We start from the raw sequence: 26,740 nt of genomic DNA, 5'->3' as shown, positions 1-26,740 counted from the left end.
ATGGACTAATGCAGTCTAATAGATCTGCCGCTGTCTATTATGTTGTTAATATTAATCAAACAATAATATTGAAAAGAAAGCCACTGACTGTGCTTTATTTATTTGTTATTATTAGCCTACTGTGATGTTAGTTTACTTAATACTTAGGTTACTTCTTTATTATTGTGACTATTAACCTGAATAATAAAAAAAAAAAAACATTGCATTGTTTACTTAAGAAAAATTAGGGCAACATGCCATTGTTTTTATTTAATATGTTTATATTAACGTTAATATTTAACTTTTTAAATAAAGGAGAACACTCCATAGCATTTTATACATTTTTACTGTGATATTTAATTTAAAATGTCAAGAACTGTGAAATTTCACTGGTGTTGGTACCAACTAAGTTCACACTCAATCACCATGCACTACACGGATGGGTTTAACCATTGCACACCTTCTCTGTGTTTACATCAGCGTCTCCCGCTGAACATGTTTACACGCATGCCTTCCCGAGAACGTCGATGGGGGAGAATACAGTGAAGGATATATTGACCAGACATATATGTTACTGGTCATAATTTGGACAGAAAATGTCCAGTAACAATAAAAGTCAATGTTATGGCTGTAATATCAAATAGACTCTACATATTCCAGTATTATTATTTATTGTATATTGAAAGTAATCAAGCACATCATATCTTCATACAGTAATTAAGAACCACTGATAAATAACAACCCACGAAAATGGTTGTTGCATGACAATGCAAAAAATGTGTGATATTTTATACAATTTACCTCTGCTAAAACAGAAAATGATTTTATTTATGAAACATTTAGCAGACGCTGTTTGCCACAGTGATAGTGAACCCTACTGTACATCTTCCCAGAGCAATCTGAGGTTAAATGCCTTGTTCAAGAGCACAATGGTAAATGAGCAGAACAATAATCTCAGAAGCGCTTCAATTCATTGGTCAACATCAGCTGGAACTGAACCTGTAAGCTCTATTTGAACAGCCCTTATCCTTAAAGACAACTTGATACTAAAACTGACCTCATGTATTTATTTAATAAATGTCCCTGGTTTCATTGTTCTTGATTAATTATTATTATTATTATTATTATAAAGAAAAATGTTGTTCTTTATAATTTTTCAAAATGCAGTTATTTTCTCAAACAACCTTCCTTTTCTGCTGATATAACCATGGCTGGACAGGCGGGGAAAAATAATATTTAATATCACAACTTGCTTTTTACAATCCAGTCGAATCCCTTTGATAAAGTCAAGTCCTGTCCTATATTATTTCCTGCTGAATATTCCATTTCACTTGGGAAAACATCATATTATGGAACTGCTTTGCAAATAAAATTTCATGTTGTCTGTACACATTTAAGGAATATTCTGGTTTGAAAACAATTTAAGCTCAGTTAACAGCATATGTGGCATAATGTTCATTACCACAAAAAAAAAAAAAAAACATTCAACACCTCCCTTGCTTATTAATAATAAAAAATAGAAATTTACAAACATTTACGAAAGGGCAATGAAAGTGAATAAGGTCAGTCCATAAAAATTATAAACCATTACAGGGTTCACCAGCGTCACGTCGTAATGACAATGAAGTTGTCCATTAATACTGGATATAACTTACACAGATTAGTAAGCAAATTTTTCACACTAAAATCATGTTAACATGTATAATGTTTACATCTTGTGATATGTATTATAACGTTTATAGTCTGGCCTCAGAGGTGCAAAAACTATATATGCAATGTATTTAACACAAACAGGCGCCACACAAAGGGGGGCTCCAACAAGTCCGTTTCTAAAATGATCAAGGGGAAACCGCCCCCATCCCCCTGCCCCCTGGAAGGTGAACACGATCAAGGGGAAAATCCCCCCCTCCCCCCACGGAAGGCAAAAATGAATCCCCCCCCCTCCCTTTGGGCGCCAACATTGATGTCGAATGCACCCCTGTATATGGGTAGTTCGCCCCTGTATGGCCCGACTCACTTCTATTTTAAGTGCTTACTGTAACTGCGTTATCTGATTTTATTTTAACAGATGAGGGTCAAGTCGAAATATTTTGTGGTAATCAACGTTATGCCACAAATGCTGTCAATTTATCTTAACTGGTATTGAACTCAGAACATTTCTTTAAGCTAATATTCACCCAAATCTACTTTAAAGCCCATTCCTTAAATTTGTGTGCCGGCAATGGGACGGCCACCAAATTCATTAGATAGTTCAGTGTTGAGGTTGTGAAGAATTAAGATGGTGGTGACAGGGGCTGAGGAAGGTGATGGTGGAGTGGTGATTACAATGGAGAATATGGCAGTGCAGTGATACGCTCTTACCAGTGGTGGGGGGCTGTGCACGGAGCAGGTAGGAGTTGGGGGAAAACTCGTCGTTGGGAGGGGGATCCAGTATAGCATGGGAAGAGCTGCTGTCCAAAAGGGGCATCTGACACTCCCTGATGGAAGTGGCAGCCTGGTGCAGGGGAACAGAGGGGGGAGGAGGGGCTGGGGGGAGCAGGCTGGATGAAGGCGTGGGAGGGAGGGGGCGACCTGAAGGACAAACACACACACAAACAAATGGGAAAAGTGTGTTACTTAATGAGGTGAAATTGTCGTTGATCTTTGAAAAAACAAAACAAACAAACAAGTAAATCACCATTGTGTTCTTTCATTTATATGCCACATAAACCCAATAGCACAGACAGCAACACCCTCAGATTCTAACCCATGTTTGTCGCCAAAGACATTTCTTTTACACCTCTTAGTGTTCTGGCTTTTCAAGCTCACAAAATTTGACACGAGTCCAACAAAAACAAGACACATACAAAAGACAACATTAATGGAAACTCAGAAACAGGGCACAAATATAGAAGTTACAGATACAGCTCATATAAGAGGAAAATGTGGAGCTTTACTCTTAAAAACATTCAACTCTCAATGTACACTGAAAAGAGGTCAGTTTTATGTGCCTTTTAAATTAATGAATCCGGAATTAGTGCTGCAACTAACGATTATTTTAATAATCGACTAATCTAATGATTATTAGAATGATTATTTGACTATTCTGATGATTATTGCATTAATTAATCATTAGCTCTTAACCGATTATTCAGCTTGTGCCCCGACTTAAAAGGTTGTATTCAACATGCTTACTAACAATAAAGAGGACTAAATCATCTTTTAAAAATACCTCTAAATTACATTCACTGTATTAAAGGGGGGAAAAAAATACTTTTTATTAAGTTTAATTCAGTAAAAAATAAATCATTTTGTTATCAAGTGTTTTGTCTTGTTTTTAATTTAAAAATATCTAAAAATCCTTAAAACAAGATATATTTACTTGAGGAAAAATATTTAAGATATGCTTTAATATCATTCTCTGAAAGCAAGTCTAAAAGCAAGTCTAAATATCTTATATAGCTGCTCAGGTAAATGTATCTTGTTTTAAGGATTTTTAGATATTTTAAAATATTTAAATATTTAATATTATATTCAACATGCTCAAATAACAAATTTTTCTTCTGCAGTATAGCTCCTAAAGTAAATGTACGTTGTTTTAAAGGAGTTTTATATATTTATATTGGAAAACAAGCCAAAACAACAACAAATCAAAAACATATTTTGTTGCACTATATTATGGGCGAAGACTACCCTCTCTTGTTCAATCCATCTTTAACTCACACAAAAAAACCTCTCTCTTCTTAATAGAGCTGCGCATCACCGATTTTCTTCATGATAAAATACACACCACAGCACAAATATTATGATTCAATACATCGTGACCAATTTCCTTCATGATAATAATATAAGATACACAACGCAACACATATATTTTGATTCAATATGTCGCGAGCTGCTCGCGCGAGGGACAAGCGTCCCCGCACCGGAGTGTGTATCAGCCGGGTGCAGTTTCAATCTCTCCCCCTTAGATCGGGACATTTGCACAACTCCTAGAAGAGGCACTAACCACACAGAGAAAAGCCAGTTTTGGAGTTTGTACTTATTTACATGATCTACTTCCTTATTATTGGAACTTTAATAAAGGATGCATTAAGGACATAATGCCGAGGTGTTTCCAGATATACAAATTTTGCTTAAGCGGAACGGCAGCTCCGGCTCCGCATTATTTCAGAACGAGAGTATTCCTCATCCTTTGCGATCAATATCACCTTAAGCTGTTTGGAGCATCTGTGAGCTGTGTGTTCTTCTCCTCTCATGCATCATCATTATAGTTTAATGTGATTTCATGTTACATTAAATAAGACCAAAAGACTATCCGAAATCGGAATTTGAGGACAATATTTTATTGTCAATGTTGTCGATAACGTCGACTAATCGTTTCAGACGAAGTTCAAGATTGGTGAACGCTGAATCGTTAATTCATACGACAAGAGGACACGTAACTAGGGATGCACCGATACCACTTTTATCTCTTCCGATACCGATCCCGATACCAGTGGTGTTGTTTTTTGCATAATCAATTTAGAATATCTTTACATTATTGTGTGGAACTAATTGGGGGTACTCTGTAATATGTAAAGAAACACAAACCTTTAACTACACATTATTTCAATATAAATATATAGCTTATTAAGAAAAACTTTATTGTTAACTAGTCTACTGGATAGTGTAGCAGCAAAATTATTAGTAATTCCAGTCTAAGCGTTCAGTAGAAAAGAAGGCAGTTTTTTGGGGGGCAATTTTTTTTTCAATTTTGTATCTGGATTTTAAAGGATTCAGATCTATTTTTTGTTCAATTTAGTTGTAAGATATCAGTTCACTTTACATTCACAGTTATTCTTTGGAATCCATTCAACTTAAATATTGTTATAATTTGTAAACAAATAATAATAATAATAGTAATAATAATAATAAATTATTATTACTATTATTATTATTGACTTTTCGAATTTTAAATACAACAGTAATATTTCTCAATCGTACACCTTTAATAACTTTAAAACCCTCAGGCTTTTATTTTGACATTCTGAACTCTCCAGGAAGTCCTGTATGTGTCTGTTTGACACAGAAGTTTAATTCGGTTCTTATTCAGATTTTGATAAAAATGCACCTCCGATGCCATTCTAAATGCATATTATAAGTGAACCGAACTATTGAGCATCTACTTCTGAGATGTTGTTCGTGAGTAGCGCTCAAATATAAAATAGCTGCGTGTGTCAACAGAGCAGCGCCATTCACTAACGCACGAGTCATATGAACTACTTTAATGGTGTTTTTATGATTCTTTTATGTCATTTTTGGAGCTTGACAGTAACGAACATGACTAACACACAGTATCGGATTTGGATCTGGCTCGTTGGACTGATACCCGATCAGTCTAAAAACATCAGTATCGGAGCCGATACCAATCCAGGTATCGGATCGGTGCATCCCTACACGTAACCAATAGAAGATCAAAATGTAACACCTTGACCTATTGGCTCAATACAAAGAAGACATATTTGAAAGCTGCATGTTTTATTGCTGCAGGAAAGTGAGTAGACAATATATTAAAACAATTTTAATAGAATATTATTTGTTATTTACTTACACCAGAATCCCTCCTGCGTGACATCATATACTGGTTCTGTGTGTGTATGTGTGCGCACTAGGGCTTCACTTAAGACATGCTGCAAACAGTAAAAGAAACTGCTGTGCTTGGTGGGACTGTGTCATCGGCACCTTTGACTATCCATGTCCTCTGTGCTCTCAGCCAGTGTGAACACTGTGGCTGATTTAATCAGTTCTGGATCTACGACACTGTCCAGCCATGTTGTGGACAAAATACACACGCGCGCGTGCGCGCTCCAGATGTAATGCGATTTTGATTTCACATTCTTTTTCAGATGAGTGGCGGAAAAAGAGAAAATTGTGCAGTGGAACTTAACTGTCCTCCATCAAAGATGGAAGGACATGAAAAGATGCAGTCAGACTGTGGGAAAAAGAGTGACAAATCACACAGTAACAAGTACAATTTATCCCTTGCCACACTTATCCTCTTTTTTTTAATCTGCCTTTTACACAGAGCAGACACCTGTAGCAGGCTAGAAGAGCATAGCACACGCACAAACAAAAGATCGTGTTGCCCCACACTGTCTTCTGAGTGTGTCAGGGTGTCAGTTAGCCGCTAAATAATGATTGTTTTAGTGGTCAAAAATCCCAATGTCCCAAATCTCCCATTTATTTCTATATTTATTTTATTTGTAATTGTATAACTCCAGGACACGTTGATTGGCACCACATTTTCTTAGTGGAAACTCTGGAGTATGTATGTGTGTGTGTTTGAGTGTTGGCAGGCCTTCTGGTTGGAATGAAGTGGTTAGCTTCAGGACTTATCCTCCCAGGCAAACACAGCATAACTCCTGCACAATCTCTCACAATTCCTCCTTCAATCCCGCTCACTCATTCTCCATTATACCCCTCACAAGTGGCACTTCTTTCTTCTCATCCATCTTTTCTGCTACAGTCTCTCATGTCCTCCCCTTCATCCTCTTGGTTGGTGTCCTGCTGCATTGGCGTTAACAATGGGTTGGTCAGTCACATTTGCGAAAATTTATCATATCTCTGTACGCCAACACAACAAACAAAGGCAAAAATTCATTGAGAGGGGGGAAAGACAGTGAGTCAGTGTTGCGCACACAAAATGGGGAGAGTCATAAGTCATGCATCATTTGAGCAGCACATAGGCCGCCAAACAAAACAAAGTTTATTGCCGAGATTATCTCACCAACCCCAATCAAAAGCTTTCAAACTTTCAAAATAACTAAACTAACCAATTAACATCAACTGCAAGACACATTGTTGTGCTCCTATTATTCTCACTGGTACAACTAAATGAATTATGCTTCTGTGTTTATACACTTTGAATGTGGCTTCAAATTTCCTTAAAGTGACACAAAATATAACATTATGGAATAAAAAGCACTGAACCACTGTTGGGGAAGTGACTTTGAATCTGTAGCTTGTTGAGCTACACGCTAGTCAGAATTTAAAATAGTCCAACTACAAGTCAAGGTACTCTTTTTTTTTTTTTTTACTTTATACACAATGTAGCTATACTACAAGCTACTACAAATAAATAACTAACTACATTGAAACAATATCAAAGCTATTTGGGGGAGGGGGTATCTTTTCAAACATTTAAGAAATATGTCATCAGATGTGTGCCAGAATGCAATTCATAATGCAACGCAAGTTGGTGCTGTATTGTCAACAATGCTGTAAGGGACTAATAACTAAAGTTGATACTCAGTTGATAACGTATGGTCAATGGCAAATCTGTAATATCTTACAGCATTTTGGTCAAAGACCTTCTTCAGGCATTCTATCAATTTCTTTAAATATTTTTCCTGTTGCAAGGGAAGTATATCACTTGGATTTATTGGATTTATTCAAGAAGTTTCACCAATAACACTGGCGATGCCCTCAACCGAAAAAGAGAAGGTTAATGGTGGTGGACATCCAAACTGAAAAAGTTTTCACTAAAGCTTCATGTCAAACCATTTTTATTGACCTCTTGGACTATGTAATACACAAAAGAACCTCTGATGACAGCAAAAGCATGTGATGACTAAGTTCCTCTTGTACTTTTTAGAACAAACATGCTTGTGCTCAATAAATCAATATTTTACGATGTGAATGCACTCCATTAAAATATATATACAGTACTGTGCAAAAGTCTTAGGCACATAAGATGTTTCACAAAAGCATTTATCTTAAGATGGTTATTTATATCTTCAGCTTTAGTGTGTCAATAGGAAATATAAATGCTAGACTCCCAAACTTTACTTATACAAATAGAAAAGATTAGAATAGAAGAACAAGGAGCCCTGCAACAGATGTCATGGCCCCCAAAAAGCCTCCCACTGAACAACGTGTCAGTCTGAGATTACATAAAGAGACAGAACTGTGGCGAATTCTCCAAGAAGCTTGGAACATCCTATCTGCCAACAACCAAGAAAAACTGTGTCCAGGTGTACCTAGGAGAATTGGTGCTGCTTTAAAGGCAAAGGTGGTCACACCGAATATTGATTAAGCTTTTTTATGTTTACTGGACTTTGTATGACATTAAGTGATCAATGAAAACTATTAATGTCATTATTTTTGAAGACATCCTCACTATGCAACATTTTTCACAAGTGCCTAAAACTTCTGCACAGCACTGTATGTATATGTGTGTATGTATGTATGTATGTATGTATGTATATATATATATATATATATATATATATATATATATATATATATACACACACACACACACTGGTGGCCAAAAGTTTGGAATAATGTACAGATTTAGCTCTTATGGAAAGAAATTGATACTTTTATTCACCAAAGTGGCATTCAACTGATCACAATGTATAGTCAGGACATTAATAACGTGAAAGATTACTATTACAATTTGAAAAAACAAATTCAGAACCTCAAACTACTTCAAAGAGTTATCATCATAAAAAATCCTCCACACGTGGCAATGACAGCTTTGCAGATCCTTTGCATTCTAACTGTCAGTTTGTCCAGATACTCAGGTGACATTTCACCACATGCTTCCTGTAGCACTTGCCATAGATGTGGCTGTCTTATCGGGCACTTCTCAAAAGCTCAATAGGGTTAAGATCCATAACACTCTTTTCCAATTATCTGTTGTCCGATGTCTGTTTCTTTGCCCATTCTAACCATTTCTTTTTGTTTTTGTGTTTCAAAAGTGGCTTTTTCTGTGCAATTCTTCCCATAAGGCCTGCACTCCAGAGTCTTGTGTTTACTGATGTACATGAAACTAGTGTTGAGAGGGTAGAATTCAATGAAGCTGTCAGCTGAGGACATGTGAGGCGTCTTTTTCTCAAACTAGAGACTCTGATGTACTTATCCTCTTGTTTAGTTGTATCTGGGCCTTTCAGATCTCTTTCGGTCCTTGTTAGAGCCAGCTGTCCTTTGTCTTTGAAGACTGTAGTGTACACCTTTGTATGAAATCTTCAGTTTTTTGGCAATTTCAAGCATTGTATAGCCTTCATTCCTCAAAACAAATGATTGGCTGATGAGTTTCTAGAGAAAGCCACTTCTTTTTTGCCTAATATTTTTGACTAATATTTTCACCTTAAGACATGCCAGTCTATTGCATACAGTGGCAACTCAAAAACAAACACAAAGACAATGTTAAGCGTCATTTAATGAACCAAATAGCTTTCAGCTGTGTTTGATATAATGGCAAGTGAATTTCTAGTACCAAATTAGCAATTTAGCATGATTACTCAAGGATAAGGTGTTGGAGTGATGGCTGCTGGAAATGGGGCCTGTCTAGATTTGATCAAAAATGACTTTTTTCAAATAGTGATGGTGCTGTTTTATTTTACATCAGCAATGTCCTGACTATATTTTATGATCAGTTGAATGCCACTTTGGTGAATTTAAGTACCAATTTCCTTCAGAAACAGCTAAATCTGTACATTATTCCAAACTTTTGGCCACCAGTGTGTATATACAGTTGAAGTCAGAAGTTCACATACACTTAGGTTGAAGTCATTCAAACTAATTTTTTAACCACTCCACAGATTTAATATTAGCAAACTATAGTTTTGTTTAAGTCATTTAGGACATCTACTTTGTGCATGACAAGTAATTTTTCCAACAATTGTTTACAGACAGATTGTTTCACTATATCACTGACTATATCACAATTCCAGTGAGTCAGAAGTTTACATACACCAAGTTAACTGTGCCTTTAAGCAGCTTGGAAAATTCCAGAAAATGTTGCCAAGCCTTTAGACAATAAGCCAAATTAGCTTCTGATAGGAGGCGTTCTGAAGGTGTACCTGTGGATGTATTTTAAGGCCTACCTTTAAACCCAGTGCCTCTTTGCTTGACATCATGGGAAAATCAAAAGAAATCAGCCAAGACCTCAGAAAAAACATTGTGGACATCACAAGTCTGGTTCATCCTTGGGAGCAATTTCCAAATGCCTGAAGGTACCACGTTCATCTGTACAAAAAATAGTACGCAAGTATAAACACCATGGGACCACGCAGCCATTATACTGCAAAAAAAGGAGACGCATTCCGTCTCCCAGAGATGAATGTAGTTTGGTGCGAAAAGTGAAAATCAACCCCAGAACAACATCAAAGGACCTTGTGAAGATGCTGGAGGAAACAGGTAGACAAGTATCTATATCCACAGTAAAACGAGTCCTATATCGACATAACCTGAAAGGCCGCTCAACAAGGAAGAAGCCACTGCTCCAAAACTGCCATAAAAAAGCCAGACTACAGTTTGCAAGTGCACATGGAGACAAAGATCTTACTTTTTGGAGAAATGTCCTCTAGTTTGATGAAACAAATGTAACTGTTTGGCCATAATTACCATTGTTATGTTTGGAGGAAAAAGGGTGAGGCCTGCAAGCCGAAGAACACCATCCCAACCGTGAAGCATGGGGGTGGCAGCATCATGTTGTGGGGGTGCTTTGCTGCAGGAGGGATTGGTGCACTTCACAAAATAGATGGCATCATGAGGAAGGAAAATGATGTGGCTATATTAAAGCAACATCTCAAGACATCAGCCAGCAAGTTAAAGCTCAGTCGCAAATGGGTCTTCCAAATGGACAATGACAGCAAGCATACCTCCAAAGTTGTGGCAAAATGGCTTAAGGACAACAAAGTCAAGGTATTGGAGTGGCCGTCACAAAGCCCTGACCTCAACCTGATAGAACATTTGAGGGCAGAACTGAAAAAGCATGTGAGAGCAAGGAAGCCTACAAACCTGACTCAGTTATATCAGTTCTGTCTGGAGGAATGGGCCAAAATTCCAGCAACTTATTGTGAGAAGCTTGTGGAAGGCTACCCAAAACGTTTGACCCAAGTTAAAAAATGTAAAGGCAATGCTACCAAATACTAACAAAGTGTATGTAAACCTGCAAACCTGGAATGTGATGAAAGTAATAAAAGCTGAAATAAATAATTTTCTCTACTATTATTCTGACATTTCACATTCTTAAAATAAAATAGTGAACTGACCTAAGACAGGGAATGTTTTCTACTATTAAATGTCAGGAATTGTGAAAAACTGAGTTTAAATATATCTGGCTAAAGTGTATGTAAACTTCTGACTCCAACTGTATATATATTCCTATTCTCATGTACTAATGAGTCTGAAGCCTTCCTTATATGACGTTTTCATGGGCGTGGATTATGATAATTGTGAATGAACATGCATGCGCACTCTATTTACAAACGTTTGGAATTCACTAACATACACACATTTTACTAACAAATCTGGGGAATATGAAGCATTCGCGAATCTGGAGGAAAGTTTTCGGGAAGCTACATTTTACATACAAATTACCAGTTTTTTTTCCTATATTTACGAAATTTTCAGGAATGAGGCCCACCGAGTGCATTTACATGCATGATCTTACACCAATTAAGCTTAATAAGCCGACAATGTTTATGGTCATGTGATGGCCTTAAACAGCTTTTCTTTGTCAGGGTAAGATCAAAAATGGTTTAAGCAAAAACTGAATGGCACACATAGATTTTTGCCAATAACCCTGATTTCAATGTGACTGTAAACACCTTTACCAGTATTCTTACTGGCTAATCCAATGTGCACAAGTGTTGAGCCCATGCCTGTTTACGTTTGGATGTCAAAAGCATGGAATAACCTGATGATTTCAAGTCTGAAGTCTAATTGCGTTGTCTGATTTTTTGAATAAGCTGATTTTTGGTAGTTATCAGTATATTGGTGTGCATGTAAACACTCTTTGAGTCCTTTCTCTAAAACTGATTTTCTGAATTTTGGTAGCACCAAGCACATATTGGGCATCAAGAGAAAACAGCCGTCGGCGGAGCTCTCGGGTGGACTGAGCCCTTTTTGGGAAACCTCTTCATAAATGCTGTAGTTCCCATAGTGACTGGGCACCTGTGTTTTGCAGAAAACAATCTAAGAGAAATGGAGTGGGTTCCCTTCATAGCACCTGTAAGCGATAAGTTCAAAGAAGCACACTGCTTCAGCCTCCTGGATCGTTTTGTGGAGTTGTGTGTGGGGGTAATTATAGTATGTATTAAACTTAAAGAATATCTGGGGAAAAGTGAACTGCGTATGCAAATCACAAAACAGCACAATATCAAGAGCTGTGCAGGTGTATGTGAGGATTTCTCTTTTCTTTTCTAGGTTAGTGGAAAACAGGTGTGGGACATTTTCATCTCACTGTCTGCCTTAGCCCATCTGTGTTTTCTTTTTTTTTTTTTGCTCTTTCTGTTTGCTTACAGTGAGTCTCCCAAAAGCGTCTTCATTTCAGTGTTGTGGGATGTGTGATTGCTCTTTGACTGCCCAGTGTCTGTTCTCTATGCAATAAAACTCAACCCTGAATGATACCAGAGTGAGTGGTGTTGAAATGGCTGACTCCTTTGTGTGTCACTGTCAAACACTGGAAGATTTCAATTTCCAACTGTGACGAGGAGGATGGCGTGGCTGCTCTCATGCAGCGTTCAGCAGCTTGTGAGCATGCGCAGTGGGGAAGTGCATTTTTAGTGAACCTTAGATGTTTCATATATTAAAGGGTATATGTGGCAGCGGGGGTGTGGTCAAGCATCTCTCCGGAGAGAGAGAAAGCGGTAAGGGCGCTTACACCTGAGCTAAATTATGTCTAACACCTGTCTCTAATTTCAGTGAGCACAGGGAGAGCGGCATAAATAGGGCCACGCAGCACTCAGACGAGAGAGAGAGACTGGACACGACAGAGCCGAGCCAGAGCAAGGATTGTTAGTGAAAGTTTATTTGTGAAATCAGTGTGTGATAGGATTTAGCTTAGTGCTTAAAAGGAAAACTGGAAAGTGGTGTGGTGAAGAGGAAAAATAAAGCCTCACCTTAAGAAGGAAAACTGCTTCTCGCCTCATCTTTTACACTGGTGCCGAAACCCGGGATTGAAGTTTGGGTCGAAATAGATGGAGGTCGTCCCGTAGAGTCCTCCCAGTTGGCGGAGATCCTCCAAGCCCTTGCCAGCCTACATCAGTGCCACCAACAGACGCTGCTTGAGCTCCGACAAGATCAAGACCGCCGGTTTTTCGAGCTCCTGCATGCTCAAGCCGAGGACCAGCAGGCGATACGGAGCCTCCTCAGCCAGGAGGCGTCCTCAGCCGCGACCCCGGACACTCACACGCCGTTACCCCCGCCAGCATTACAGAAAATTGGGGCGGCGGACGACCCTGAGGCCTTCCTGGATTTGTTTGAGCGGACCGCCGAGATCTGGGGCTGGCCGCTCGGCCAATGGGCGGCCCGACTGATCCCACTATTGTCCGGGGAAGCCCAGCTCGCGGCTCAACAACTGCCAGCGTCGAGCCTCCTGGCCTACGGAGATTTGAAAAGAGCCATCTTGCAACGGGTTGGTCTCACTCCGGAGGAGAGTTGTCAACTCTTCTGGAGCTTGAAGTCGGAGAGCTCCGACCGCCCGTTTGCCTTTGCTCAGCGGCTCCGTGACGCCTGCCGAAGATGGCTGCTAGTGGGGGATCGCGACGTCCAGGGAATTATCGACCAGGTGGTACTGGAGCAGTTCACAGATCGATTGCCAAAAGGGACGGCAGAGTGGGTCCAGTGCCACCGCCTGGCGTCGTTGGAGGAAGCTATCCGACTTGCAGAGGACCACATGGCGGCGATCCCGAGGGCGGAAGAGCCCTCCTACATTTTCTCTCCTCCCTCTGTTTCTTCCCCCTCCCCTCTCTCCTCTCGTTCTGCTCTCTCTTCAGGTCCCGTTCCTGCCCCACGCAGACGAGGAGGACCTCAGCCCCTGAGACCAGTTCCCCGGGTGTGGGAGGCGACACCACCTTCCCCTACTCCAATGCTCTGCCGCTCTTGCCGACGCAAGTGCGGGCGTAGTGCCTGGGCCGGCCTGCTGGAGGTGCGGAGACCCGAGCCACTTCCGAGATCAGTGTCCTCTGATGGAGCTGGGGACGGTGGTGCGGGTCTCTGACCTCCCACAGGCTGCCCCCGACCGGGCCAGAGCATACCGGATACCGGTAAGTGTCAAGGGGGGTACTCACCAAGCGTTGGTGGATACCGGTTGTAATCAAATCACTATCCACCAACGCCTGGGTCAACCCGAGGCATTGGTCACAACTAAAACGGTGAAGGTGAAATGTGTACACGGGGATATTCACAAGTATCCGCTGGTGACCCTGACAATTAAATTTCGGGGGAAAAAGCATAGAGTGGAGGCTGCGGTTAGTTCCCGCCTCACCCATCCGCTGATTTTGGGGACTGATTGGCCTGATTTTAGAGTTTTATTAAAGGGAATTTTCGCGGATGGGTCCTGTATGAAAATGGGGAGATGTGTGATGTGCGATGCTCTGGCAGGGGAGGTGGAGCCGGGGCCGTCCTCGACAGCTCCACGTCATGATGACGAGAGAGGGGGAGAGGCTGCAGCCCCTCCCCTTCTCAGGGAATTCCCTGACGGGGATTTCCCTTTGGAGCAGTCGCGAGACAAAACCCTCAAACACGCCTTTGACCAAGTGAGAGTCATCGATGGTCAACGACTCCAGCCTGACATCGCACTTTCATACCCCTATTTTGCAATTATAAATGAGCGGTTGTATCGAGTGACACAGGACACTCGGACCAAAGAGGATACAACCCAACTTTTGATTCCAAGGAGCCGTCGGGAAATGGTATTCCAGGCGGCTCATTATAATCCCATGGCGGGTCACCTAGGAGAAAGGAAAACACTGAACCGTCTAATACCCCGTTTCTATTGGCCGGGCATTGGCGGCGATGTCCGCAGGTGGTGTGCGGCATGCCGCCAGCTGGTTAACCCACCGGCCACCCCAAAAGCGCCATTGCGCCCTTTCCCTCTGATCGAGGTCCCCTTTGAGAGAATTGGAATGGACCTCGTCGGGCCATTAGAACGGTCAGCACGTGGACGTCGCTTTGTATTGGTCCTAGTGGAATATGCAATGCGATATCCGGAAGCAGTGCCTCTTCGCAACATCTCAGCACGCAGTGTTGTGGAGGCACTCTTCAAAATAATCTCCCAGGTGGGGATTCCGAAAGAAATCCTCACCGATCAAGGCACAACATTTATGTCACGAACACTACGCGAACTGTACGAGTTGTTAAATATTAAATCGATTCGCACCAGTGTATACCATCCTCAAACAGATGGCCTGGTGGCACGATTTAATAAAACCCTCAAAAACATGATTCGTAAGTTCGTGCACGATGATTCTAGAAATTGGGATAAATGGCTCGACCCCCTGTTATTTGCAGTACGAGAGGTCCCGCAAGCCTCCACTGGCTTCTCCCCATTTGAGCTGCTATATGGGCGACGCCCACGCGGCGTGCTTGATGTATTGCGAGATGCCTGGGAGGAAGGACCTTCAAACAGTAAAAATGAAATTCAGTACGTTCTTGATCTTAGAGCAAAACTTCACACCTTGGGGCAACTAACACAGGAGAATTTGCTCCAAGCTCAAGAACAACAGCGCCGACTGTATGACAGGGGAACTCAGCTAAGGGAATTTGCACCGGGAGATAAAGTGCTTGTATTGCTTCCCACATCGAGCTCTAAATTACTCGCCAAGTGGCAAGGACCCTTTGAGGTCACACGACGAGTGGGAGATCTCGATTATGAGGTTAAACGAACCGATAGAGGGGACGCACGTCAAATATACCACCTCAATCTCCTAAAATTGTGGAGGGAGGCGGTTCCCGTGACGTTGGCTACAGTAGTTCCCGAGAAGGCGGAGCTCGGACCGGAGGTGAGTTCAAAACATAATCAGTTCACCCCGGTCATTTGCAGAGACCACCTCTCACCGAGCCAACTCGCAGAGGTTGCTAGGTTGCAACAGGAGTTCGCAGATGTGTTCTCCCCTCTACCGTGACGTACAAACCTCATCCATCACCACATCGAGACCGAGCCGGGGGTCGTGGTACGTAGCCGCCCCTATCGATTACCCGAACACAAGAAGAAAATCGTTCGTGAAGAATTGGATGCGATGCTTGATATGGGGGTAATAGAAGAATTCCACAGTGATTGGTCCAGCCCAGTTGTTCTAGTGCCTAAGAGCGACGGGTCTGTGCGATTCTGTGTGGATTATAGAAAAGTCAACGCGGTGTCTAAATTTGATGCATATCCAATGCCTCGCGTTGATGAGTTGCTCGATCGGTTGGGCACTGCTTGTTTTTATTCGACATTGGATTTGACGAAGGGTTATTGCCAGATCCCCTTGACACCAATTTCCCGTGAGAAAACCGCCTTCTCCACACCGTTTGGATTACACCAATTTGTGACTCTTCCGTTTGGTTTGTTTGGAGCCCCGGCTACGTTTCAGCGTCTCATGGACCGGATCCTCAGACCGCATTCTGCTTAAGCAATGATTGGCAGCGGCCCATGCAACATCTGAGGGCGGTTCTGAGATCGCTGCGCCAAGCGGGACTCACAGCGAATCCGAAGAAGTGCGCGATTGGACGGGTGGAGGTACGGTATCTGGGGTTCCACTTGGGCCACGGGCAGGTGCGTCCCCAAATGGACAAGACAGCGGCGACTGCAACCTGCCCGAGACCCAAGACCAAAAAGGGGGTGAGACAGTTCCTGGGGCTGGCTGGCTATTATAGAAGGTTTGTACCTAATTATTCGGATGTCACCAGCCTGCTGACTGATCTCACTAAAAAGGGAGCTCCAGATCCGGTCCAGTGGACGGAGCAGTGTCAACGGGCGTTCACGCAAGTTAAAGCTGCACTTTGCGGGGGGAACCTTTTACATTCACCTGACTTCTCTCTCCCTTTTGTTTTACAGACCGATGCTTCAGACAAGGGGCTGGGGGCCGTACTCTCGCAGGTGGTGGAGGGGGAGGAGCGCCCGGTGCTGTACATTAGCCGTAAGCTCTCGTTAAGGGAAACTAAGTACAGCACCGTGGAAAAGGAGTGTCTCGCCATCAAGTGGGCGGTCCTCACACTCCGATACTACCTGCTGGGGCGGGCCTTCACCCTCTGCTCGGATCACGCCCCACTCCAGTGGCTCCACCGCATGAAAGATACTAATGCCCGGATCACCCGTTGGTATCTGGCTCTTCAGCCGTTTAAGTTCAAGGTGGTCCACAGACCGGGGGTGCAGATGGCTGTCGCCGACTTCCTTTCCAGGAATGGGGGGGAGTGGTAGGCAGGCCGGATGCCGCCCCGGCCTGAGTCGGGCGGTGGGGATATGTGGCAGCGGGGGCGTGGTCAAGCATCTCTCCGGAGAGAGAGAAAGCGGTAAGGGCGCTTACACCTGAGCTAAATTATGTCTAACACCTGTCTCTAATTTCAGTGAGCACGGGGAGAGCGGCATAAATAGGGCCACGCAGCACTCAGACGAGAGAGAGAGACTGGACACGACAGAGCCGAGCCAGAGCAAGGATTGTTAGTGAAAGTTTATTTGTGAAATCAGTGTGTGATAGGATTTAGCTTAGTGCTTAAAAGGAAAACTGGAAAGTGGTGTGGTGAAGAGGAAAAATAAAGCCTCACCTTAAGAAGAAAAACTGCTTCTCACCTCATCTTTTACAGTATAAAACTGTAAACTGGATATGCGAATAGTGTTGTACCGCGTCTCTGTTAGCGAGCAATGCAATAAAACTCTCTCTCCTGTTTATAAACAAATCCATCTTCATCGCAAGCGTGCAGTGTTGGAGTGATAATTTTGTCTCATTACATCATGGTGCTCCCTTAAAATACAGCAAGAAAGGCAGAAACCGAAAAAAAAATGTTGTGCTACCATCTGTAGAGTGAAGAGAAACACTTAAAACAGACCTATGCATCATCCTGAAGACCATCTCTCTAAAGCTCCATCTGATGTATGCATCTGAGGTATTTTCTCTGCCACATGAATCAGTCAGTTTTAATAAGTGTACCAATACACATAATATTTTTATAATTATATTAATACAACATTAAAAAAAAATACATAAAATTTGAATATATTATCCATCTTTAATATACATATCTGTTTTCAATATACATCATAACTGATTTAGCAGCAAGGTTCTCTCAGGATTTTATCTGTTAACATTTTCAATGCATTTTGTCAATCATAAACAGCCATTTCTAATGCAAATGGCGAGAATTTACACTCTTAGAGATAATTTACCCAAAAATTTAAATTTAGTAACACTTTACAATAAGGTTCCATTTGTTTACGTTAGTTAACTACATCAGTTAACACGAACTAACAACGAACAATACTTTTACATAATTTATTAATCTTAATGTTAGTTCCAACATGCGTATATTAATCCATTTTTAAAATAAAAAGTTGTATATGTTAACATTAGTTAATGCACTATGAACTAACAATGAACAATTGTATTTCTTTAGTAACTAACATTGACAAAGATTAATAAATGCTGTAAAAATATATTGTTCATTGTTAGTTCATAACAGCTAATGCATTATCTAGTGTTAATGAAAGGTGCACTCAGTAATTGTTTCCTCCAAAAAATTTTAGCTCATAGAGACATGAAAATGAAGACTATATCAGTAACCTTATAAAAGCAGTTTTATTCTACATGGAGAGGGTCCACACATGGGACTGCCATGTTAGAATCACGTGACCAGCCAAAAACTACCCGCTTAATCTCAGTAACCATCTTGTTATTTGACACTTTTACTGATTAAAGTAATCATGGCTGACTGTGAATACTAAATTTCTACAATGGCATCTGAAACTGTAACTATTGATTTTAAATTATGCTGCATCCAAGCTGCTAGGTGTCAAGTTTAAGTACAAGATGACACAAAGACAAAAGTTACTTAACGCACCTTGAATGGAACCTTATTGTAAAGTGTTACTGAAAATTCTGTCATCATTACTCGCTTTCAAGTTGTTCCAAACCTATCTAAATTTTTATCTTCCATGGAACTATTAAGGAGAAACAATGTTTCAGTCACCATTCACTATTATATAAAAAATAAAAAAAATAAAAATAAAAAAATAAAGATGCATTGACAGTGAATAGTGACTGTGACTAACATTCAGCCAAAAAAGTTTGTGTTCCTCAGAAGAGAGAAATTCATACAGGCTTGAGGGTGAGTAATAATTTAACCATTTTTCTGCACTGTTTTTAATATGATCCCTTTTAGCTGTAATAATTGTGATGGATTCTTTTCTTTTTTTCGTCATTTTTTTTTCTTTCTGAGAAGTAACTTTATTACTCAGAAGTGAATGACCAGTTTACTTGTCCGAAGTACATGCACATGACAATGCTTAATGTCGAGCCCTGCTATATATGATAATGGTCATAGAATGGAATGAACTGAAATAAAACCACAATTATTCTTTTTTTTTTTAAAGTTCAGCATACATTTTTTTTAAGACAGCTAATTCTAAAGACCGCTACCCTCAATGGCCACATGGACTTCAAGTCCTACTCTTTCAGTTCTTTGCTTCTTGCGTGACATAATGCACTCCAACAGTATGCGAGATTAGGTCATAATGTAATATGACACATGGTGTCACTGAGATTTGACCCCTTCTCTTCAAATCCCCTGGCGGCAGACTGCTGCATGGAAGAGGCTCTCTATTTTTGGAAAAAGCGCAACAGTTTGGGGGTACAATGCTTATTACACAACAAGGCTTGCATGACAACCATGTCTTCTTCAACACATCAAGAAAAGTTCCACACATTGAGGGTTCTTATATGTTGGTTGCTTGTCAATTCTGGTTCTGACAGTTTCTTGTTTTCTGTTGTGTTATCAATGCTAAAGTTCTCACTTTACACAACTACTCACAGACTAGGTGTGTCAGTTACAAGGTCATTCCACAACCCAACTGTAGCTAAGCGTTTCATCAACTTTGTGCACTTTTTGCACTGTGGACTTTGTGATTAAAATTTTGTTAACATTTTTACCACAGGAGATTCACTTTTCTTTTTTTAAGTCATGATGATTCCCACCACAGTGTAATTTCCAACACATCTCAATTTCTGTATTTTGTTTAAAATAATTTGGTTGTGGAAATGGAATTTTTATTTTTTTTAAGATTTCTGAAATAAAAGGGCAGACTGCTTTTTCTTGCCAAGGCTACTTTCGTAGCTAACCTTCTACACAGTTAAAAATGTCCGTAATTTTTAAATGGTAAAAGACTGTTAAAATTCTATAGTAATAAACTTAAATTGGTTAAAGAGTAGTAACCGTAAAATATACGTAACTTTTTATATATATATATATTTAAAAAGACAATACATGTAGTTAAGGTAAAATGTTGTAAAAATAAAAAAAATTTGATGTAAAGTGTGATTTTCCCATATAATTAAGGGTTACATTTTATATTATGTTGAAAAATAGAGTACATTCACTTTTTACGGTAAATTATTGTTAAAATTACGGTAAAAAAAAACAGTAATTGGGCATTCCCAGAATCCCTGCATGACCCATTACATTCCATTATATTTTATGGAAATAGTTATGTTTCTTCTTATTTTTAATATCAGTTATGTACTTTGGGGTATTCTGTGTTATATTTGATGTAGTATAGTTAATGTTTATTGCATTATTTTAATTTTACATGTGTTACCCTGTTGGTGTTTAGTGTTTGTGTGAGTGACACTGAACACTGTCTCTACATGTTTATTGGTCATTGCTCCTTGATGGGCCACTAATGATGAACTTCATGTCTTCATGTGCCCTTCTGTAATTACTACAGTGATTAACAATACATTATAAAGTGAAAAGCAGATGTTTACAGTTTAAGAAGTTTAATATACTAAGTTTATAATTTAATAATATAAAAGACGGTACTGCTCCGTAAATTATACCATAAAATTTACAGGTTGTTCTGTAAAGTTATTTACATTTTTACTGTATTTTTTACATTATTATCCTGGCAACCACAGCTGCCAGTTGTAAAAACAACAGAATTTTTTTTTTTTTACAGTGCCTGTATCCTAAATACAATTAAATAATATTTTCACACTTTTCGCATAATTTGGCAAAATGACAGTTTGATTGAAAATACTTGGCCTTCAAGTGATTTGTACCTTGAATTGTCTTTGTTTTCTTCAAACATTACTTGTCTCATATTTAGGGCATGATTATAAAATTTGGCTGACGATTAATTGTCAAACAAATAATTGTGATTATGATAATTAATTGCCTTTTTGTGGGCTATGACGATTAATTGCCTCTAAGGGCTTTCACGATTAATTTTCATAAATTGTCATATTTCTTAAGGTATGCTTCTGCATGTGTGCTTCATACGCTTTAAGAAGTAGTTTTTACATATTTAACTTGAAATATACAGTGTAAATCAAATAATAAAAAAGGGATATGTGATTTCCTTAAGGCTTTAAAAACTTATGAATGGCATGAAAATTAATGTTTTAAATATCAAAATATTTCTAAATACTTAAAATATGTCTCTCTTTTTGGTTAACTTTAGTTTGACAATTTTACATTTACACTTGTTTTTTTTTATTCATATTTTAGATTATATATATATATATTAAATCTAAAATAGTTTTATATATTTTATTATATTATGCAATAGTAAAATACAGTTGTGCTCAAAAGTTTGCATACCCTTGGAGAATTGGTAGTATATGTACCATTTTTAAAGAAAACATGAGTGAGCAGGCAAAACACATTTCTTTTATTTCTTATGGGATTCATATTCAACTGTAGGTTATAACAGAATGGCACAATAATAAAACAAAACATGGCAACAAAGAAAAAAATGAAATGACCCCTGTTCAAAAGTCTGCATACCCTTAGTTCTTAATACTGTGTATTGCCCCCATTAGCATCAATGACAGCGTGCAGTCTTTTGTAATAGTTGTCTATGAGGCCCCAAATTCTTGCAGGTGGTATAGCTGCCCATTCGTCTTGGCAAAATGCCTCCAAGTCATGCAAAGTCTTTGGTTGTCTTGCATGAACCGCACGTTTGAGATCTACCCAAAGTGGCTCGATGATATTAAGGTCAAGAGACTGTGATTGCCACTCCAAAACCTTCACCTTTTTCTGCTGTAACCACTGGAGGGTCAACTTGGCCTTGTGCTTAAGGTCATTGTCGTGCTGGAAAGTCCAAGAGTGCTGCATCCCATGCGCAGCTTTCGTGCAGAAGAATGCAAATTGTCTGCCAGTATTTTCTGATAACATGCTGCATTCATCTTGCCATAAATTTTTGTACAAGATTCCCCGTGCCTTTAGAGCTCACACACCCCCAAAACATCAGTGAGCCACCACCGTGCTTCACAGTGGGGATGGTATTCTTTTCACTATAGGCCTTGTTGACCCCTCTCCAAACATAGCGCTTATGGTTGTGACCATGAAGCTTTATTTTGGTCTCGTTACTCCAAATTACAGTGTGCCAGAAGCTGTGAGGCGTGTCAAAGTGTTGTTGGGCATATTGTAACCGGGCTTTTTTGTGGCATTGGTGCAGTAAAGGCTTCTTTCTGGCAACTCGACCATGCAGCTCATTTTTGTTCAAGTATCGTCATATTGTGCTCCTTGAAACAACCACACTGTCTTTTTCCAGAGCAGCCTGTATTTCTCCTGAGGTTACCTGTGGGTTTTTCTTTGTATCCCAAACAATTCTTCTGGCAGTTGTGGCTGATATCTTTCCTGGTCTACCTAACCTTGGCTTGGTATCAAGAGATCCCCGAATTTTCCACTTCTTAATAAGTGATTGAACAGTACTGACTGGCATTTTCAAGGCTTTGGGTATCTTTTTATATCCTTTTCCATCTTTATAAAGTTCCATTACCTTGTTACGCAGGTCTTTTGACAGTTCTTTTCTGCTCCCCATGGCTCAGCATCTAGCTTGCTCAGTGCAGCCACGTGAGAGCTAACAAACTCATTGACTATTTATACACAGACACTAATTGCAATTTAAAAAGCCACAGGTGTGGGAAATTAACCTTTAATTGCCATATAAACCTGTGTGTGTCACCTTGTGTCTGTAACAAGGCCAAACATTCAAGGGTATGTAAACTTTTGATCAGGGCCATTTGGGTGATTTCTGTTATCATTATGATTTAAAAAGGAGCCAAACAGCTATGTGATAATAAATGGCTTCATATGATCACTATCCTTAAATAAAAGACAGTTTTTTTGCATGATCAGTCATATTTTCAAAATTAATGCCAAAATTTCACAATTTCTGCCAGGGTATGCAAACTTTTGAGCACAACTGTATATATATTGCAATATCCAATTACATCGGCAACCCCTGGGCTCAGGGATCAGTGAATATTCTTGCTTTAGTGATTTTGCATTAAAAATTAAATTATTTAAAAAATTAAAAACTGAAATCAAATACATTTCTAAATTCAAATTGCACTCCAAACGAAATGAAAAAGCAATTAAAATAATGAAGTGATCAAAAAAATAATAATTATATAAGTAACCACCTTTCCATTTACCATCAGGCAAGTATCCGTCTAAACATGCAGGCGGAAAATTACTTACACAAATGAAGACATAAAAACAATTATAAATGTAAAAATAAAAATGATATTGATGATAATTATCACTGAAATATAAATCATGGTTCGAGGTGAACATCTTTGTATTATTTTATGTTTTAATCACAGATGTATAGGCTGCAGGGTTGTGGTCACAATGAACTGCTCTGTGGAAATAAAGCGAACTGAACTCAAAGCACCTCCTGAGCTGAGATGTCTGAGGTCATTTGCAGCATTCTCATAGACGATACTATTCTTGAAAAAAATCAGAAGACAGAAACAAAGAAAGAGTCACGAGATTGCATGCCTCCGTATCAGCGCGTCATACATGCCCATAGATGGCCAGTAGCGGTTTTAACCACCACGCAAACCACGCAATTGCGTGGGGCCCTGGACGTCGACGACTAGTCGACTAATGGCTTAAACTAATGCCTACTACTCGACTAGGAAAATCTTTGGTCGAGGGCAGCCCTACTTTCTCTAAAGCTTCCTCCCCTCTCCTCCATAAAACACCCTCCCACTAATACGCATTTCCATGTCTCAAATCTTAAGAACTCTTCAGCCTTGCCAAGGATCAAAGATGGATGACTTTCATCCTATGAGAACGTGTCTCTCCATATGACAATACCTGGCTTATCCAATCAGCTTGCATCATTTTTCCTACTTCTGTATGCCGGTCAGAATCACTAGCATGACAAAATACATTTTATTAGTCTCTGCTCTCACATTGTCTCAAATGTTAACACGGATGTGTTGTATTTTTCCTCTTGAGCAGTTTATTTTCTGAACATCGCAGACGGTGAAGCACCTCTAATCCGTAAAAAGGGATTACTAAATTTAACTGAAGCCTTTGAAGTTTGTGCACTAGATTTGGTCACAGACACTCCATCTTGCCTGGAGTTTTCCACAGCAGGTCTCAGCAGTAATGATTTTTTGAATCAGTGGCCTTGCAGGAAGAGAATATCAACAACCCAACATCGTCAGTAATTTTTGTCTCTACGAAAACAGATAATGCACCATCATTTCGAACATAAATTGCATAAATTCAACTAACTGTGCAAACACATGCAAACATCAGATCCCTCCATATTCTGACGAAACCAAGTCCATGGTCATATCCAAACCCCAAATCAATACAAAGAATAACATATGAAATTATATTTTGCATGATGAAAATGAAGAATCCCTTTAAGACCATTAAGATTTATTACATTGTGACATTTTTTTCAGGACACTTAAGCACATTTTACCCCCAATTCTCATTATCGTAATGTTTCTGGACGTTTTGTGTTTACTATCCCCATTGTTTCAATGATGATTCTCATTCTCATTACTATCATTTGTTGTACATGCTGTTGTACAATGATTTTTTTAAATTAAAGGAATATTCTGGGTTCAGTAAATTAAGCTCAATCTAAAGCATTTGTGGCATAATGTTAATTACTACTAAAATAATTTAAACGAGTCCCTCCTTTTCTTAAAAAAAAAAAAAAAAAAAGCAAAAACCGAGGTTACAGTGAGGCACTTACAATGCAAGTAAATGGGGCCAATTTTTGGAGGGTTTAAAGGCAGAAATGTGAAGCTTATTATTTTATAAAAAGTACTTGCACTAATTTTTCATATAAAACTTTTAACTTATTTGAGCTTCGAATAGAATTAAATCATAATTTTATGGTCATTTAAGGTTTATGGGTTTACAGCGTTTCATCAACATGGCAAGAAAGTTGTAAAATTGGATATGACTGTACACAGAAAAAGGTTGTGAGCGATTTTGTCACACTAAAATTCTGTTAGCATGCATATTGTTTATGTCTTGTGTAGGGCTGTCACAATTATGAAATTTGGCTGACCATTAATTGTCAAACAAATAATTGCGATTATGACGATTAATTGTCTGTTTTTGGGCTATGACGATTAATTGTGTCTTTAAGGGCTTTCACAATTAATTGTCATATAATTGTCATACTTCTTAAGGTGTGCTTTTTCTGCATGTGTACTTCATACGCCTTAAGAAGTCATTTTTACACATTTAATTTGAAACATAAAAACCAAATAATAAAACAGGGACATGTGATTTCCTTTTCAGGCTTTAAAAACTTATGAATGGCATGAAAAATAATGTTTTAAATATAAAAATATTTCTAAATACTTATATGTCTCTATTTTTGGTAAATTTTACATTTACACTGTTGTTTTTTTATATTTTATAAAAAATATTTGTATATATACATATATATATATATATATATATATATATATAATTTTTATTATATTTATATAATATTTTATTCTATTATACAATAGTAAAATATTTCTGTCCTAATTTCTTCACTTTCACATGTTATTTTAATGAGCCCTTGTTTCTTATGAAGCAAAACCTTCAAGATTTATTTTCTTAATTTTATCTCTCCACAGAAATTGAGTAAGCATGCGTCTCCTCCTCTTTGTCACTGCGTGTCATTAACACAGTGTATATGAACCAGGAACATTTGCCATTACACAATCGTTTAAAGTGAAACCAGAGCGTTTTGCGTTCACTTTCACAGTTTATACTTTGTATTTTCGTATACTCAGTTCGTTTGTATTTTCGCAGGAGTTTGGCGCGAGCCTGTGCTGACAGCGTGCGTATCAGAGCGCCTCAATGATGCTCGGACTCAGAGTTCAGTTGAATGACACAAACACGCAGTTTGTGGCATTTATACAGTATATTTGCTTAACATTCCCTAATTTGGGCATTAAAATGTGATTGGATTTAGAATGCCCAATAATCGCAGTTGTCTCATATAACCACGGTTAGATCAAATAAGTGTGATCAGACGGTTACTTAATAATCGCAACAGGCCTAGTCTTGTGGCAATACTTTTGAAACAAAGAGTATTTAAATTGTTTACGGATTGGCTCCATTCACTTCTATTTTAAGTGCCTCACTGTAACTGAGATTTGTGCTTTTGAGAAGAAAGCGCTCGTGCCAATAGAACTTTTAAGGCAATGATGCTGGAAGTATAACTGAGTGAGAGAAAGGACGATTTTTTGTAACCGAGACAAGTCGACATTAATTTTTGTGCTAATCAACATTATGCCACAAATGCGGTTGATTGAGCTTCACTTGTATTGAACCCAGAATACTCCTTTAAAATCTGTGAAAACAATAGGCAGTACCAAAGGGAGTACTACTATGATGTATAAATACTTTACATTTAAAATAATACATATACATTTAAACAGCGCCAATGAGAGTATAATAATGAAAAGATTTTCACATTGCAGTAATGAAAACTGGGGGGGGGGGGGGGGGTGTTGAGTAACTGTTATGAAAATAATGTCACAAT

General features: G+C 39.1%; 2 protein-coding genes across 2 annotated transcripts in view; both read right to left on the bottom strand.

The window, feature by feature from the left end:
- Window positions 1–26,740, bottom strand: part of LOC127431111 (beta-galactoside alpha-2,6-sialyltransferase 1-like) — a 570,878-nt gene that overhangs the window by 54,056 nt on the left and 490,082 nt on the right. The gene's annotated exons all lie outside the window — the stretch shown is intronic.
- The window catches only part of LOC127430904 (teneurin-2-like), a 338,869-nt gene that overhangs the window by 142,200 nt on the left and 169,929 nt on the right, over window positions 1–26,740 (bottom strand). The window contains exon 9 of the mRNA XM_051681046.1: window positions 2,341–2,550. Coding sequence (XP_051537006.1) covers window positions 2,341–2,550 — 210 coding nt within the window. The remainder of the gene's footprint in view (window positions 1–2,340; window positions 2,551–26,740) is intronic.

Source organism: Myxocyprinus asiaticus, chromosome 40, assembly GCF_019703515.2.
Source record: "Myxocyprinus asiaticus isolate MX2 ecotype Aquarium Trade chromosome 40, UBuf_Myxa_2, whole genome shotgun sequence".
Taxonomy (NCBI): Eukaryota; Metazoa; Chordata; class Actinopteri; order Cypriniformes; family Catostomidae; genus Myxocyprinus; species Myxocyprinus asiaticus.
This window is presented reverse-complemented; position numbering and strand designations above follow the sequence as displayed.